Consider the following 18,385-nt stretch of genomic DNA (forward strand, 5'->3'; position numbering starts at 1 on the left):
GAATCTATCCTTAAACGAAAAGGAACATGACAAAAAGATAGCCCGGACACTGTTATCGGCCAGTTTGTCGCCCGGTCCGATACCACTCTTCTTTTGATGAGGCCTTCGGTAATTATGGGCTGTTCGGGACACGCGTCATACCTCTCCAAAACACATAGGTTAACTCAACGACAATGTCTGGACTAACTCCATTGTGTGCCTACACTGGACGTGTTAGCTGTACAAAGATCAAATTAGTGACCACTTTGTTGTTTTGACAGATCGCCAAGACGTCTTGACCGGACCACCTTAGGCCATGTTTTACGGTCGGGGAGAATGCGAGAAAGGCAGGGAGTCCGGCTTGGTCTGCGGGGGGCAGGTAACGTGAGACATCACCCCACAAAGACTGTGATCAGTATCTACACGCCTTCTGTCCACAAGATGGACGGACAACAGACTCTCTGGATGACCAGCGGGCACGGCAATCAGGAACTTAAAGTGGTCAGCCAATGTATAGAAGTTACGAAGGCGTCCACCTGGGTGTTGTCCGTGTGTTGGTCAGTACAATGTGGGTCGGACTCCTGGACTTGGCATCATATGGGCAAGAATAGAAGGGGCACCTGTCTGTATGTTCCCTTGACCTTAGTAACCAATACGGTGTGTGTCTGACCAGGGGCATATTATACATTATGCACAGCCAAGAGTGTCATCCCATTGTCACCTGAGCGAGGGTATGATCCGAAGGTGGGGTTCTGTTGTCTCCTGAGCTCGCTATCAATAATTACACCTTATCCTCTGGCATTAAGTCAGCAAGAAGTCCTGCCATGACGTTTGCATAGTATTTATGTACGTTTCGAGAGGATCCATGTCTGGTGAGGCATAAAAATCGTTTCGTAGAAACGCCACCGTTCTGCATTTGATGATAAAAGGTGATGTCAGTTATTAGGATTTTATCGAAAGAAACAAATTGTCCCAGAAAATGCTTTAAAAAATAATTGTGCTTCCGACTTTTGAAAAAATATGAAATTGTGAGCCACAAAAAATACATTGTTGCAAGCTGTTTTTAGTAAAATGATATTAATGTTCATAGTTTGTTTGTTTCTTAAATGTCTGGCTTTGCAGCTGCAGCTGAAACAATAGCAAATCTCCACCTTAGTTCCCCTTCCAGAATATCAAATGGTGTCCCTCAAAAGCAATGATCTCCTACCTTCTCATTATTAAGGTCGTTAGGTGTTGTTTACTGCTTCTGTATATTTATTTATTTGTTTTTTTCCTTCGTTCGCTCGCTCACCCACTCACTCGGAGAGAGAAATATATTTCATCCTCCCTTCCCTTTATACCGCGTGGTTTATGGGTGCGTGTGTGGTCAAATGGAGACACGGTATATTCCTCTTTCTGAGAACAAGTGTCCATTCTATTTTCTATTACAAACATGTTTGTATAAATGTCAACCGTCGTGCGAGCACTCACAGATGAAAGGGAATACACATTTTCCAACAAAGTAAGGCTTCAAATTGATGTCATTAAATTACACTGATATATTATGGTGTATATGAAACGGTTGTTAAAAGCTTAGTGTTGGTTCAGACTGTGCATCTGTATAGCGGTGACGCTGCCAGTCACGTAATGCCTATAGATCAGTCAAGCTCGTATCTCCTTGCCGGCCAGGTGGACTGACAGACCGGCGTATAGTTTAACAAATACGAGTCGGGGTACATACATGGGGCCCCTCAGGGTGAACACCTTCGTCTTGTTTACATTCAATATCACCCACTTCACAGACATATTTATGATGAAAAGTTATATCTGGGTTATCTGACAATTATTTAAAGTGTAGATATATGGACATTATTTAAATTCTTGTCAGTTTGAATAGACAATGCCTTTTTGAAACTGGTTATATGGGACATGTTTTATTTGGGATTACAAATTCGAGTACTTTTTGGGGTGGAGTCCCATCCGGTACTCGAATCACACTTCTCAACTCTAGCAACCTATACTCAACCCTTCACAACTCTAGCAACCTTCTCAACTCTAGGGGCGGTCGGGTAGCCTAGTGGTTAAAGCGTTCGCTCGTCACGCAGATGACCCGGGTTCGATTCCAGACATGAGTACAATGTGTGAAGCCCATTTCTGGTGTCCCCCGCCATGATATTGCTGGAATATTGCTAAAAGCGGCGTACAACCATACTCACTCACTCTCAACTCTAGCAACCTATACTCACCCCCTTCTCAACTCTAGCAGCCTATACTCACCCCCTTCTCAACTCTAGCAGCCTATACTCACCCCCTTCTCAACTCTAGCAACCTATACTCACCCCCTTCTCAACTCTAGCAGCCTATACTCACCCTCTTCTCAGATCTAGCAGCCGATACTCACCCCCTTCTCAGCTCTAGCAACCTATACTCACCCTCTTCTCAACTCAAGCAGCCGATACTCACTCCCTTCTCAACTCTAGCAGCCGATACTCATTCTCTTCTCAACTCTAGCAGCCGATACTCATCCTCTTCTCAACTCTAGCAGCCTATACTCACCCCCTTCTCAACTCTAGCAGCCGATACTCATCCTCTTCTCAGTTCTAGCAGGCGATACTCATCCTCTTCTCAGATCTAGCAACCTTCTCAACTCTAGCAGCCTATACTCACCCCCTTCTCAGCTCTAGCAACCTATACTCACCCTCTTCTCAACTCAAGCAGCCGATACTCACTCCCTTCTCAACTCTAGCAGCCGATACTCATTCTCTTCTCAACTCTAGCAGCCGATACTCATCCTCTTCTCAACTCTAGCAGCCTATACTCACCCCTTCTCAGTTCTAGCAGCCGATACTCACCCCATTCTCAACTCTAGCAGCCTATACTCACCCCCTTCTCAGATCTAGCAGCCGATACTCACCCCTTCTCAACTCTAGCAGCCGATACTCATCCTCTTCTCAACTCTAGCAGCCTATACTCACCCCCTTTTCAACTCTAGCAGCCGATACTCATCCTCTTCTCAGTTCTAGCAGGCGATACTCATCCTCTTCACAGATCTAGCAACCTTCTCAACTCTAGCAGCCGATACTCACCCCCTTCTCAACTCTAGCAGCCTATACTCACCCCCTTCTCAGATCTAGCAGCCTATATTCACCTCCTTCTCAACTCTAGAAGCCTATACTCACCCCCTTCTCAACTCTAGCAACCTATACTCTCCCCCTTCTCAACTCTAGCAGCCTATACTCACCCCCTTCTCAGATCTAGCAGCCTATATTCACCTCCTTCTCAACTCTAGCAGCCTATACTGACCCCCTTCTCAACTCTAGCAACCTATACTCACCCCCTTCTCAACTCTAGCAGCCTATACTCACCCCCTTCTCAGATCTATAAGCCTATACTCACCCCTTCTCAACTCTAGCAGCCGATACTCACCCCCTTCTCAACTCTAGTAGCCGATACTCACCCCCTTCTCAACTCTAGCAGCCGATACTCACCCCCTTCTCAACTCTAGCAGCCTATACTCACCCCCTTTTCAACTCTAGCAGCCTATACTCACCCCCTTCTCAGTTCTAGCAGCCGATACTCACCCCCTTCTCAACTCTAGCAGCCTATACTCACCCCCTTCTCAGTTCTAGCAGCCTATACTCACCCCCTTCACAGATCTAGCAGCCTATACTCACCCCCTTCTCAACTCTAGCAGCCTATACTCACCCCCTTCTCAACTCTAGCAGCCTATACTCACCCCCTTCTCAACTCTAGCAGCCGATACTCACCCCCTTCTCAACTCTAGTAGCCGATACTCACCCCCTTCTCAATTCTAGCAGCCGATACTCACCCCCTTCTCAACTCTAGCAGCCTATACTCACCTCCTTCTCAACTCTAGCAGCCTATACTCACCCCCTTCTCAGATCTAGCAGCCTATACTCACCACCTTCTCAACTCTAGCAGCCCATACTCACCCCCTTCTCAACTCTAGCAGCCGATACTCACCCCCTTCTCAACTCTAGCAGCCTATACTCACCCCCTTCTCAGATCTAGCAGCCTATACTCACCCCCTTCTCAACTCCAGCAACCGATACTCACCCCCTTCTCAGTTCTAGCAGCCTATGCTCGCCTCCTTCTCAGTTCTAGCAGCCGATATTCACCCCCTTCTCAACTCTAGCAGCCTATACTCACCCCCTTCCCAGATCTAGCAGCCTATACTCACCTCCTTCTCAACTCTAGCAGCCTATACTAATCCTCTTCTCAACTCTAGCAAGCTATACTCTCCCCCTTCTCAACTCTAGCAGCCTATACTCACCCCCTTCTCAGATCTATAAGCCTATACTCACCCCCTTCTCAACTCTAGCAGCCGATACTCACCCCCTTCTCAACTCTAGTAGCCGATACTCACCCCCTTCTCAACTCTAGCAGCCGATACTTACCCCCTTCTCAACTCTAGCAGCCTATACTCACCCCCTTCTCAGTTCTAGCAGCCTATGCTCGCCTCCTTCTCAGTTCTAGCAGCCTATACTCACCCCCCTCTCAGCTCTAGCAACCGATACTCACCCCCTTCTCAGATCTAGCAGTCTATACTCACCCCCTTCTCAACTCTAGCAGCCTATACTCACCCCCTTCTCAGTTCTAGCAGCCTATGCTCACCCCCTTCTCAGTTCTAGCTGCCTATACTCACCCCTTCTCTGTTCTAGCTCCGATATCATCCCCTTCTCAGTTCTAGCAACCGATACTCACCCCCTTCTCAGTTCTAGCAGCCCATACTCACCCACTTCTCAGTTCTAGCAGCCTATACTCATCCCCTTCTCAGTTCTAGCAGCCCATACTCATCCCCTTCTCAGTTCTAGCAGCCCATACTCACCCCCTTCTCAGTTCTAGCTCCGATACTCACCCCCTTCTCAGTTCTAGCAGCCCATACTCACCCCCTCTCAGTTCTAGCAGCCCATAGTTATCCAGTTCTATAACTAAGACACTGGAGGGTTCCTTATTACTCGAGGAATTTCTTAAAAGTTTATATTTATTTAACCTCATACATCACTTTATTTCACGATCACCCTGTTGTTTGAATGATTTTGGGGTGAGCGTTCTTCAGTCTGGCTAGGGCCATGTCCACTTTCTTGCAACAGAGATACGAATACAAATAATGCAGTGTTTGTTTGTTTGTTTGTTTGACTGTTGTTTAACGCCGCACTCAGTAATTTTCAGACTATATGACGGCACTCTGTACATAATCGATTCTTACCCAGACAATCCAGTGACTGACATCAAGAGCATCAATCTACAAAACTGGAATAGGATGACATGCATCAACCAGCATTACATTGACGTCATGAGATCTTACATTCACGTGGTAGTTTGAGCCGATTGCCCATTTCTCTGTATCACTTTTATGAGTAAATGTTGTGTTACGCCGCAAATGGCCGGGTAAACCATGTGTTATCAAGTTCAGTGCCGCCGCGGCAGTACGATGACATATGGTGACCATCCGATCCTAATTTACGTTGACCCTCACGACAAGCATGAGATAATGGGGGACTATTCTGTCAACCGATCCCTATCAGATGGTTATTTCCTTGACTATTATAAAGTATAAACAGTGTTGGGGCGGTCGGGTAGCCTAGTGGTTAAAGCGTTCGCTCGTCACGCCGAAGACCCGGGTTCGATTCCCGACATGGGTACAATGTGTGAAGCCCATTTCTGGTGTCCCCCGCCGTGATATTGCTGGAATATTGCTAAAAGCAGCGTAATACCATACTCACTCACTCACTCACTATAAACAGTGTTGCGAAACACATAGAAGATAATAAGTATATTATACATAGCCATAAGAAACACCATTTTATGTTTATTTTTACCTAAATACAAAAATCTAAGAATCAAGTACTTACCGCAGTGGTTTCTATCGTATTTTAATGCTACACGGCGTTCCTCATTACTGTCCTGCAAAGGCCCTAATACAACATCTAATAGCTTTGTACATACATCATGCGTTTGTGTTACGAAATGAATTGTTACCACGACTTTGTATCTTAAAAACGGGATGACTCCGTTCAGCTGTACATGGGCATGTGGCCTTTCAATTGAATTGAATTGAATTGGTAATATATCTCTCAGAGAAGTTTGTAGACTAACATCTAGTCTCTGAAATGAACATATCGTACAGAAAAAAAAGTTGTTCAGTTATCTTAATAAAAATATAATAAAAGGGAGCCCAGTGACTTCCTTCAATTTCAGATTTCCTGATACTGCAGTAATCTAGACTTGCCAAACATTATAGACTTGCATGGGCTGTATTTGATATATATTTGTATCAGGGTCTGTAAGACAGACTAAGAAGTTGATGTACTGCCTTAAATAAAAACAAATAAAAATAAGAGGCAGGCTATTGTTTTCTAATGCTGTCTAAAATTACACTTAGGGAGGAATATTATCGTTAAAAGGGTATGCCATTACCACGTTAAATCATACTTGAGTCTCGAAATCACCACTAAGTACATGTATTGAAGTCAACCGGGTTTTTAAACTCAGTAACAAGAAAAAAAAACCTCAACACTAATAATACCAGAGCCGTTCTCGGAAAGACATACTGTTGAACAAACACGTTAATGTTCCTGTGTATGTGGGGAATCAATTCTCAACATATCCATTTCCGTCTGGGCAATCGAACTTCTGCGTTTCGGTTACACGCAGCGTAGTCACATAACCAGTGTTGAGAAGATATCGAGTCGAAGGTCAGAGCAAAGACGGCAGGTGCTTGTTAGTGGAGATTACATAAACAGTTTGCAAACACTAGTAACAGCACTAGCATTAGCACTAGTAACAACGTAAACATCAGCACTAGCAGCAACACTAACGTCAACACTAGCAACAACACTAACATAAGCACTACTATCAACACAAGCACCAACTCTACAATCAAAACTAGCATCGGCACTAATATCCACCCTAGCAAGCGTCTTCTTTGTATCTACACTAGTATCAAACAGTACATCAACAAGATAAGCAGCAATAGGGAAACCACTAATATCTGCACTTGCACAGTCATCAATATTAGTATTACCACTGGTATAAATACTTGCATCGACGACCAGTGAAGATTCCGGGGTAGAATAGGTCTTCAGCAACCCATACTTGCCTTAAAAGGCGACTATGCTTATCGCGACTAACGGGATCGGGTGGTCAGGCTCGCTGACTTGGTTGATACATGTCATCGGTCCCAATTGCGTGGATCGATGTTCATGTTGTCAATCACTGGATTGTCTGGTCCAGACTCGATTATTTACAGACCGCCGTCATATAGCTGGAATATTGCTGAGTGCGGAGTTAAACAACAAACAAACAAACAAACTTGCATCGACACCTGTGTCAACACTGGCGCAAACACTAGTATCAGGATAACACTGATATCAGTATTTTCAGTTCTATCTACAACACTAGTATCGGCAGTATCGTCAACACTAGCATCAACACTATTGCCAATACCAGGATTAACTCTCTTCAACCTTCTATCACCAGTAGCATCAACATGATTATCAACACAAGGAAAAATTACAATCATCAGCACTAGCATCAACACTAGTATAAACACCAGTATAAACAATAGGACCACCACTTGTATCAACACTAGTATAACACTAGTATAAACACTAGGACCACCACTTGTATCAACACTAGTATACGCCCCCTTATAAACACTAGTATCGGTATTAGCATCAACACTAGTACTAGCACTTGTATAAACAAACCCGTGAAGATCCGGGATAGAATAGGTCCTCAGCAACCCACGCTTGCCGTAAAAGGCGACTATGCTTGTCGTAAGAAGCGACTAACGGGATCGGGTGGTCAGGCTCGCTGACTTGGTTGATGCATGCCATCGATCCCAATTGCGTGGATCGATGCTCATGATGTCAATCACTGGATTGTCTAGTCCAGACTCGATTATTTACAGACCGCCGTAATATAGCCGGAATATTGATGAGTGCGGCGTTAAACAACAAACAAACAAACAAAACTTGTATAAACACTAGCGTCAACGCTAGCATAATCACTGGTATAAACATCAGTATAAGCACTTGGGTGAGTGAGTGAGTATGGTTTTACGCCGCTTTTAGGAATATTCCAGCAATATCACGGCGGGGGACACCAGAAATGGGCTTCACACATTGTACCCGTGTCGGGAATCGAACCCGGGTCTTCAGCGTGACGAGCGAACGCTTTAACCACAGGGACACCCGACCGCCCCTTTTAAGCACTTGAACCACTATTTGTATCAACACTAGTATGAAAACAAGTATAGACACTAGTATATAACCACTAGGACCAGCACATCTATCAACACTATCATACACACCCGTATAAACACTAGTATCAGTATTAGCATCAACACAAGTACCACTACTTGTATAAACACTAGCATCAACGCTAGTATAAACACTAGTATAAACATCAGTACAAGCACTTGGACCAACACTTGTATCAGCACTAGTATGAAAACAAGTATAAACACTAGTGTCAGTACTAGTATCAACACTAGTAACAACACAACTATAAACACTCATATAAACACTAGTATCAGTACTAGCATCAACTCGAGTGTCAAAACTAGTATAAACATAAGTATAAACACCAGTATAGAAACTAGCGCCACCACCTGTATCAACACTAGTATAAACATTAGTACAAACACTAGTAACATCACTTGTATAAACACAAATACAAACGCTAATATAAACACCAGTATAAACACTAGGACCACCATTTGTATCAACACTAGTATAAACATTAGTATGAACACTAGGGTCACCACTTGTATAAACACTAACATAAACACTGGCATCAACACCAGTATAAACACTAGGACTACCATTTGTATCAACACTAGTATATACATTAGTATAAACACTATGGTCACCACTTGTATAAACACTAATATAAACACCAGTATAAACAATAGGACCACCATTTGTATCAACACTAGTATAAACATTAGTATGAACACTAGGGTCACCACTTGTATAAACACTAACATAAACGCTAATATAAACACCAGTATAAACACTAGGACCACCACCTGTATCAACACTAGTATAAACATTAGTACAAACACTATGGTCACCACTTGTATAAAAACTAATATAAACACTGGCATCAACATTAGTATAAACACTAGGACCACCATTTGTATCAACACTAGTATAAACATTAGTATAAACACTAGGGTCACCACTTGTATAAACACTAATATAAACGCTAATATAAACACCAGTATAAACACTAGGGCTACCATTTGTATCAACACTAGTATAAACATTAGTACAAACACTAGGGTCACCACTTGTATAAACACTGGTATAAACACTGGTATAAACACCAGTATAAACACTAGTATTAACAAAAGCAGCAGTACCAGCATCAACACAAGTATCAACACTAGTACCACCACCTGCAGCACCACTAGTACCAACACTAATTTCCGCACTAGTACCCCATGATCAGGGCAGAATGTTAAAGAGGAGCAAGAGAGGGGAGGGGGGTGTATTTTTTCGAAGCGAAAAAAGGTCAATTACAGTCATATTACACGGTCCGTGAAGGCTGGTTTCTGCGCGATGTCGACCTATCATCTGGAACACACCTGGTCAGCTGCTCGATGAACGTTACAATACGACTCGGTGCTGATAACATCGGTTGTCATTAGGGGCGGTTACTCCAGATTACTTGTTGATGGATGCTCTCCTGGCGTGAGTACCGGTCAAAGACGGCTCCCAGTTTCCTGTAATGGATTTGTCTGATACTGATGTCTTATCTTTTCTTGAAATGTTTTTTCCTAATTATTGTCTTTTTAAGTCTGGGTACAGTTCACTTCGTGGTGATCCGGCTGATTTAGATCCCCAACAGTGCTGGTCGTCATAAAAGACGAACAAACGGAATCGGTGGTCAGGCTGAATATGGATGGGTGTCAGTCTAGTCTGCTTAGTCCAGACTCGAGTATTTAATGGTTGTGATATATTTGGAATATGGCTGGCTGACTGCACCGAAAAAACACCAGCCAACAATTTAAGCCATTTGTAAAAGGAATAGACATCCACGTACTATTTCATGTTTGTAATAGACATAGAAGTAAAATTTCACATTTGTGACATCTTCAGTCTTCAGGGCATAGGGTAGTGATGCTTCAGAAGCACTGCTGTGAAGCGGCATCGGGCAACAAACAAATAGTTCCTTTTTAATTGTATGAGCGGATGCTACCGGCACTACAGAGACGGCTATTGTCTGGTGTTGACGTTTTATATGCATCACGACTTCCTATTCAACCAGGGGCAGTCGCTGGTAATGTGTAAGCAACGATTCTTACAGAATTTGACCCTATGTCTGTCGGCACTCACTCACTCACTCACTCATGTGTACCAACATTTGGTCAGTTTTCAAAAAGTCCAATTCTATCAACTGAACAGTTGGTCTACCTACCCAACATTTGGTCTTTTTTTCAATTTCCATTGATCCTAGTGATTTCTTTCATCATATAATCTCTTCCATAATCGCACCAGCATCCCGACTTAAGCTTTCTCCTGGTTCCCGGGATTAACAGATCCAACCTTCCACCCTCTAACACTGGTCCCCCATTCCGCCTGTCCCCTTCCTTCAGCTTCATCAGCGCAGAAACACATTCTGCCCCACCCCCAATCGCAACCCCCACCCACGGGACCCTGTATCACACAGGAACGTCTGTCACCCTGGCTCCTGACTTCTCTATCCCGCACTGCCCACGCCACACCCCCGTCCATTCTCAAGACACCCTTCTGATAATCTTTTAATCCTTTTTTCGGACGCCATACCCTTCATCAGCCGCCTTCAGCATCTCACGTTCCGTCTACAAACCTACAGCCCTCCTGTTAAAATTCAGTGGACCAGGTGATTGAGACATTACCCTCCATACTATCCTTCCTCCTCGTACCCCCTTCCCTTTCCAACGCGACCCACATTCTTTACGTGGTATTTTTTTCTTCTCTCTATTAGACATATAACATAGCATACCCCCTACCGTAGGCGCCAGGGTAGATCACCCTTATACGCAAACCCTGTCATTTTACCATACAAATTGGCTCAACCCTTCCTCGACCCCTGCCCTTACTCTAGCCAAATCTCCAGGAACCCCTATTCAATGTCCCCTCGCCAGTCTTGTATCCCCTTCAGGGGCCCCACCCCTTGCCCCTGACGGACAAAGACCCACCTCAGTCCCCATCGCGGTGCACCTGTGGAGGACCGTAAAGGCCTGGACCCATTAGACACACGACAGAAGATACTATAGAGATTACCAATATTACTTGAGAGATCTAGGATTAGGTGATTGAGTTTAATTTATGACGCCTGCTAGCTTGTTATCGGTGATTTACAAAACATCACGACAGCTACAATCCTCTCGTAACGATACGGAACCAAAACAATGAGCTCCTGTGGTGAATTGGGCGGGGTGGTGAAGCGAAGGATATTTGACACGGTTAAGAAGAGTGAATAGCAAGATTAATCGTATTAAAATTCAGTCACTGACTTCCCTGCATTATATTTGGGCATTATTTAAGGCATTATTGTACAGTTGTTGATTTCATATTATGATATGAGGCTAGATGATGGCGTGTGAAGGAGAAAGATATTAGATTGGTAGATCGGTTGTTATAGGTTTCAGAGAACAGACTCTAATCATGAGAAGCCGCATGTTGCTTCCTAATCACTGTACATGATATGGGATTATCTACGATTACACTGTAGAAGAAATCCTTTAATTATACCAAAGGAAGAACATTAAACCAGAGCCGATTTAAACATATTATCAAATGCTGAAACGACATCATCAAATTGGAATAATCTTTTACATATTCGTATTAAAGTTCATAAAAACAGATTTAATGAGGCCATGCATGTACCAAACGCAGAACTAATGACAGCGCCGCCCAACAGATCACGGTACAACTCCCGCCCTCTCACGTCTTAATCCCGTGTAGATGAACGTTGTCAAATGTTTTCATAATGGACTGTTTCTATGACGAATAACACGGGAGTTGTAGACTGGTGTGCGAAGCCGCGTTTTGTAATCAGTAGTATATACGGTGCACATATTTAGTTATAACGCAGTAATAGTCATTAATACACTGAACAAAAGTACAAAATGGTTAGGAATCATGAATATTTTGGGGCGTATTTTTTTTTTAAATTGTGTCCTCTGCCTTCACTACAAAAAAGAATACCTGAATGCAAATATTTTAGTTCTCCTTTGGTGACAAACCACACGATACAATGAGACGAGACAGAAAACACAATGCTAGGGGACAAAAGGCAAAATGATGACACATGGCACAACGTAGACACAATGAGGACACAAGACGCAGTGAGGACACAAGGCACAGTATTAATGTAGACAGAGTACAAGGTAGACAGGACACAAGACACACTATTGATCTAGACACAGAACACAGTATTAATGTAGACAGAGTACACGGTAGACAGGACACAAGGCACAGTATTGATTTAGACACAGAACACAGTATTAATGTAGACAGAGTACAAGGTAGACAGGACACAAGGCACAGTATTGATCTAGACACAGAACACAGTATTAATGTAGACAGAGTACAAGGTAGACAGGACACAAGGCACAGTATTGATCTAGACACAGAACACAGTATTAATGTAGACAGAGTACAAGGTAGACAGGACACAAGGCACAGTATTGATCTAGACACAGAACACAGTATTAATGTAGACAGAGTACACGGTAGACACAATGAGTACACAAGACGCAGTGAGGACACAAGGCACAGTATTGATCTAGACACAGAACACAGTATTAATGTAGACAGAGTACACGGTAGACACAATGAGGACACAAGACGCAGTGAGGACACAGGGCACAGTATTGATCTAGACACAGAACACAGTATTAATGTAGACAGGACACAAGGAGATACAAAGCACAATGTTGAGAGACACAAGCTACAACGCGGAGAGACACATGGCACTATGTAGATACATGACACAATATAGACACAAAACCAATGTTGAAAGACACAGGCTACAACGAGGAGAGACACGTGACACAATGTAGATACATGACACAATATAGACACAAAACCAATGTTGAAAGACTCAGGCTACAACGCGGAGAGACACGTGACACTATGTAGATACATGACACAATATAGACACAAAACCAATGTTGAAAGACTCAGGCTACAACGCGGAGAGACACATGATACAATGTAGACACAAAACACAATGATCAGAGACACAAGCGACAATGAGCATACAGTAGAGGATGTTCAGAGAAACAAGAATAAAATCAACAAAGGCCTCTCCATAGCCATAGGAAGCATTTGTCTATGAAATACTATTAAATAGTGATGACACCAGGTGTTCGCGAAAAGGTGAGCAAAATCCTGTTTGCGGGTGAAGACGCTGGAGTTGGAGTGAGTGAGTTGGGTTTAACGCCGCTTTTAACAGTATTCCAGTTATATCACGGCGTGTCAGCTTAAAGTGGGAGGAAAGCCCCAAGTGATGCAGGTCTCAGACGTTTACCACTTCGGTGAAACCCACGAGCACGGGTATGGTGCTGACAAACCTAGAAACATAATCGGGGCGAACCGGGATTCGAACACACAATCATAGGTTTCTGGCGTGCCCAAGGGACGCAAATCTGCACAGCGAATCGCGGCGCCTTAGACGACTGGGCCACCCGTGCCCCCGGGACACCATGAAGATATATGATACAATGTACATACAAAATAGATACATGATACAATGTACACAGAAGACACAGGAAAGGATGAAGACACAGGACACAGTGTAGACACAATCACAATGTAGACATCGGATACAATGTAGACAAAGGACACAATTTGGACACAGGACACAAGACAATGAAGACAAAATACAATGTAGACATGGGATACAATGTAGACACAAGACACAATATAGACACAAGACAATGAAGGCAAAATACAATGTAGATACAAGACAAAATATAGACACAAGACAATGAAGGCAAAATACAATGTAGACACAAGACAAAATATAGACACAAGACAATGAAGACAAAATACAATGTAGACATGGGATACAATGAAGACACAAGACACAATATAGACACAAGACAATGAAGGCAAAATACAATGTAGACACAAGACAAAATATAGACACAAGACAATGAAGGCAATATACAATGTAGACACAAGACACAATATAAACACAAGACAATGAAGACAAAATACAATGTAGACATGGGATACAATGTAGACACAAGACACAATATAGACACAAGACAATGAAGGCAAAATACAATGTAGACACAAGACACAATATAGACACAAGACAATGAAGACAAAATACAATGTAGACATGGGATACAATGTAGACACAAGACACAATATAGACACAAGACAATGAAGGCAAAATACAATGTAGACACAAGACAAAATATAGACACAAGACAATGAAGGCAAAATACAATGTAGACACAATACACAATGTAGACACGTGACACAATGTAGACACAAGACACAATGTAGAGAAGACAATGTTGAGAGGAAAATGGAGACAAAATACAATGTAGACACAAGATACAATGTAATAATGATGATAATAATAACAACCATTTGTAGAGCGCGAGAATACTGCTTAATTCAACTGCTCAAAAGCGCTTTCTGAGAGTGCATCACACTAGGTATATGGAGTCCACATATATGTCTCAGTGAACAAGTAAATCTTGAGTTTGGATTGAAAGTCAGTTCTTGAATGCTTCGGAGATGGAGAGGTTGCCTGTTCACAGTGATGCAGCTTCTCTCTCGAAACAGCAATCTCAAAAAGCAGTTATCTGCGACGCAAGAACTTAGAGTAAGTGTTGACTTCTTGATTAGAGATTTCTCGATGGCTGGTATTCTTCAATGAGCTCTTGAAAAATAGATTTATTGAAGCTAATACTTGTCAGGCTTTGAAGACTAATACAAGGGTCTTGTGACCCGTGAAGATTCCGGGGTAGAATAGGTCTTCAGCAACCCATGCTTGCCGTAAAAGGTGATTATGCTTGTCGTAAAAAGGCGACTAACGGGATCGGGTGGTCAGGCTCGCTGACTTGGTTGCTACATGTCATCGATCCCAATTGCGTGGATCGATGCTCATGATGTTAATCACTGGATTGTCTGGTCCAGACTGGATTATTTACAGACCACCGTCATATAGCTGTAATATTGCTGAGTGCGGCGTTAAACAACCAACCAACCAACAAGGGTCTTGTATTATTGTAGCAACTTTCAGCCAGCTAAGATCCTTTAGAACAGGCCTTATGTGATATCATTTTCTTGTTTTTGTGACAAGTTGTGTCAGCTGTGTTCTTATATCTGTCTATTAGATGTTTCGGTAGGCCAATGAGTAGCGCATTGAAGTAATCCTGTAGACACAAGACACAATGAAGACACAAAACACAATGTAGACACAAGACAATGAAGGTAAACTACACTTAGGACTACGTGTGCTTCGTCAACATGAAGATCTACCCTTAACGGGAACTGGTGGTGCATAATAACAGCATTATCTCATGCATCGCATGTTGTGTTCACATGTTAGTACATGCGTCTACCATTGTGCGATATGTATTTTAGCGGTATGCTTTGTGTAACGAGGCATAAGAGTTAAGCCCCTTAGGTCATGGAGCGAGGAATATGAAAAAAACGAGTATGGTCCACGTTACTATGTCATGCATCGTTTATTATCAAATATAAGATAGCTACGCGATAAACATTGTTCTATCACGACGTAGAGATTCGAACATGCGCTCGCAACTAGATGGTTATTCTTGAGAGAAAAGTGTCGAGTGATTTTGTCCCCATAGATGTAGCTGGTCAACGTAGATAAACGCAGTGCCCGAACGATCGCTTCCAAAAGTGAGAGAGATATGACAATCGGTATTGGGAGAGAAACAGATAATCGACGTGAAAACAATGAGAGCATATGGAAAAGACCATACCCTGTTCATAAAATGGACTTGTCAGACATTGCCGCATTCGGATCCTATTCAGGGAGTCATCATTATTCAAATACGGGTAAATATTTTTAAAGGTGTACTTTTTACTCACATCTTTAAAAAGGCTGTACGTAATATTGATCCCTCATATAAGAAATAAACGACGAATCGGCGTTGTTTATCGTCGTGTTTACTCGTTTATTTCTTAGGTGTGAAATCGGCTGCTTAAAGCATTACACCTCACATGAAGCATAACATGCCTTGGCCTCGAGTTGCCCGTTACTTTTGTTGAATAATTTATGGACCGTCTGGTGTTCTTCTTCATTCAATTTATTCAGATTGTAACATGTTCTTCGAATCGTAAAACGCCAACGCCAGAGAACACGACGAGCCGACAATAATCAAATCTGGGCCAGACAACCAGGAACAGGAACAGGAACAGGAACATATTCATTTTATCAAAATAGTCCCACGTGTGTAGATTTGGGAGTTACGATGCGGGATTGGCGGTTCTAACCGAGATCCTTGGTTTCATAAATCATATCTTATTGAGGAACAACCACCAGCGTTGAACCCTCCACGGTCTATGACATCGTAGACACTACAAAAACCTAGAAATAGGACCCAGCAATGACGCCTTGAAACCACAGAGGCACCAATAGCGTCACATACACGTGTGCTGGATGCTAGGTCGTATCAATGCAATATTACAGTAACATTACGCGCTCCTCGTGTAGCTTACAATTGCGATTGTCACCTTTAAAGGTGCTCTCTACATGGTCTGTTTTAGCAGTCATTGTCTAGACTGTGTAATTAGTACCTTGTGTAATACTAGATAACTGTCCCTGCCTAACTGAAGTATCCAGTCATTAGCAAATTGAACGAGACTACGAAACTTGAGTTTGCAGACAACAAATGTTTTCTTGGGGTAACAAAAGTCAATTAGGCCTCACGGGCTGAGATCAGGTAGAGGAGCCATCTTATAGCGAACGCCAGGTAGGATATGTTTCCATTGACCAACAGACATCAAGATGTCGACACAGCGTTAAACCACCAAAAACGTCCCCTCCCTTTGTGCACAAGCGATATCTCCTGACTGATCAGACAATACTGGTGTCCCCAAATCCCTCCTAATCCATACTCGTGCAGGCTTCACGTAGCCAATATGTTCCGGCACGTATCGTGTATCCCGGCGCGTGTACCTGGCTTACCACAATTACCGCTGGTAGCATCTCACAAGCAAGGCCATGTAACAATTTCGACAAACACCGGCGCGACATCTGCCTAGGAGCACGGACATTCCAAGGTTAGGGTTACCCCTGACAATAGCAGAGCAGGGAGGGATGGGGATCTGCAGAGAGGGCAGAGCAGCTCTTGCACGGGGCTGACATGAGTTGGCCCAATCGCCTGTTTCTTCTGCCCTGTAATCAGGCTGGTCGATCCCTTGATTCCTCCGGCCAATTAACCGATTACAAGCCAATCTCCGACATTGTTTCTGGGCGACACTAATTGTTAGTGCCGAGGCAGTAGTTTTCTTCCCGGTCTACCTTTCCTCAACGCTCTAATCTCGAGGGGAGGAATCCCCGCCTCAGTCACCATCAACCGACGGTGAACGTACGGCCGTCATTATAAGCAGATTTACGACCTCGCTTGTCCGTTTGTCACAGGGAAATTCGAATGTTTTGTCAAACGCATGTAGGAAATAGAAGATACAAAACCTTCTGATTTATATTAAGGAACGCAGACGAGGGCATGAAATTTGTTTCAGTATAGTATTGCAATTACTTCTCGCTTTCGAAAATGTTCCATAATGTTTAGTTTCATTGATGTATATTTTTTATCAACCATGGTATACGCTTGGCGTATGGCATTATGTGGCATTGTAAAAGCTGTAGCAGCAATGAAGAGAGAACTGACTGATGGATTGTGTGTTGTTAAATGCGAGGTTTCAGTACAAATGTTTTGTTTGTTGCTTGAAGCCACACTCAGCAATATTCCAGCTATATGACGTCGGTCTCTAAATAATCAAGTCTGGCCCAGACAATCCAGTGATTGACATCATGAGCATCGATCTATGTAATGGGGATACGATGGCATGCATCAACCAAGTCAGTGAGTCAGACCACCCGATCCCGTTAGTTGCCGTTTACGACAAGTTTAGTTGCCTTTTACGACAAGTATGGGTTGCTGAAGACCTATTGTAACCCGGATCTTCACGGGAGGAGACAAGCATTGGTTGCTGAAGACCTTTTCTAACCCGGATGTTCACGGATGTTTCAGTACAGATAACAGTACCTTTGTCAAGCAAGCACTTCAAACAATAAAGAAGTTGAACTCCATATGTCCATTCGGTATATATGCTTGTATCTTTATCAAGATATTGCATGCTTGATGTTTGTACTAGTGAGTGAAGGAGAACTGGAAGGAGTATGG

General features: G+C 43.1%; 1 protein-coding gene across 1 annotated transcript in view; it reads left to right on the forward strand.

The window, feature by feature from the left end:
- The first annotated feature begins 315 nt into the window (after positions 1 to 315).
- Positions 316 to 18,385, forward strand: part of LOC125376222 (myelin transcription factor 1-like) — a 40,664-nt gene continuing 22,594 nt past the window's right edge. Inside the window, exon 1 of the mRNA XM_048388184.1 lies at positions 316 to 536. Within this exon, the coding sequence (XP_048244141.1) occupies positions 316 to 536 (221 nt within the window). The remainder of the gene's footprint in view (positions 537 to 18,385) is intronic.

The sequence above is a fragment of the Haliotis rufescens genome, unplaced genomic scaffold, assembly GCF_023055435.1.
Source record: "Haliotis rufescens isolate VD_foot unplaced genomic scaffold, xgHalRufe1.0.p SCAF_7, whole genome shotgun sequence".
In the NCBI taxonomy this organism is placed as follows: domain Eukaryota; kingdom Metazoa; phylum Mollusca; class Gastropoda; order Lepetellida; family Haliotidae; genus Haliotis; species Haliotis rufescens.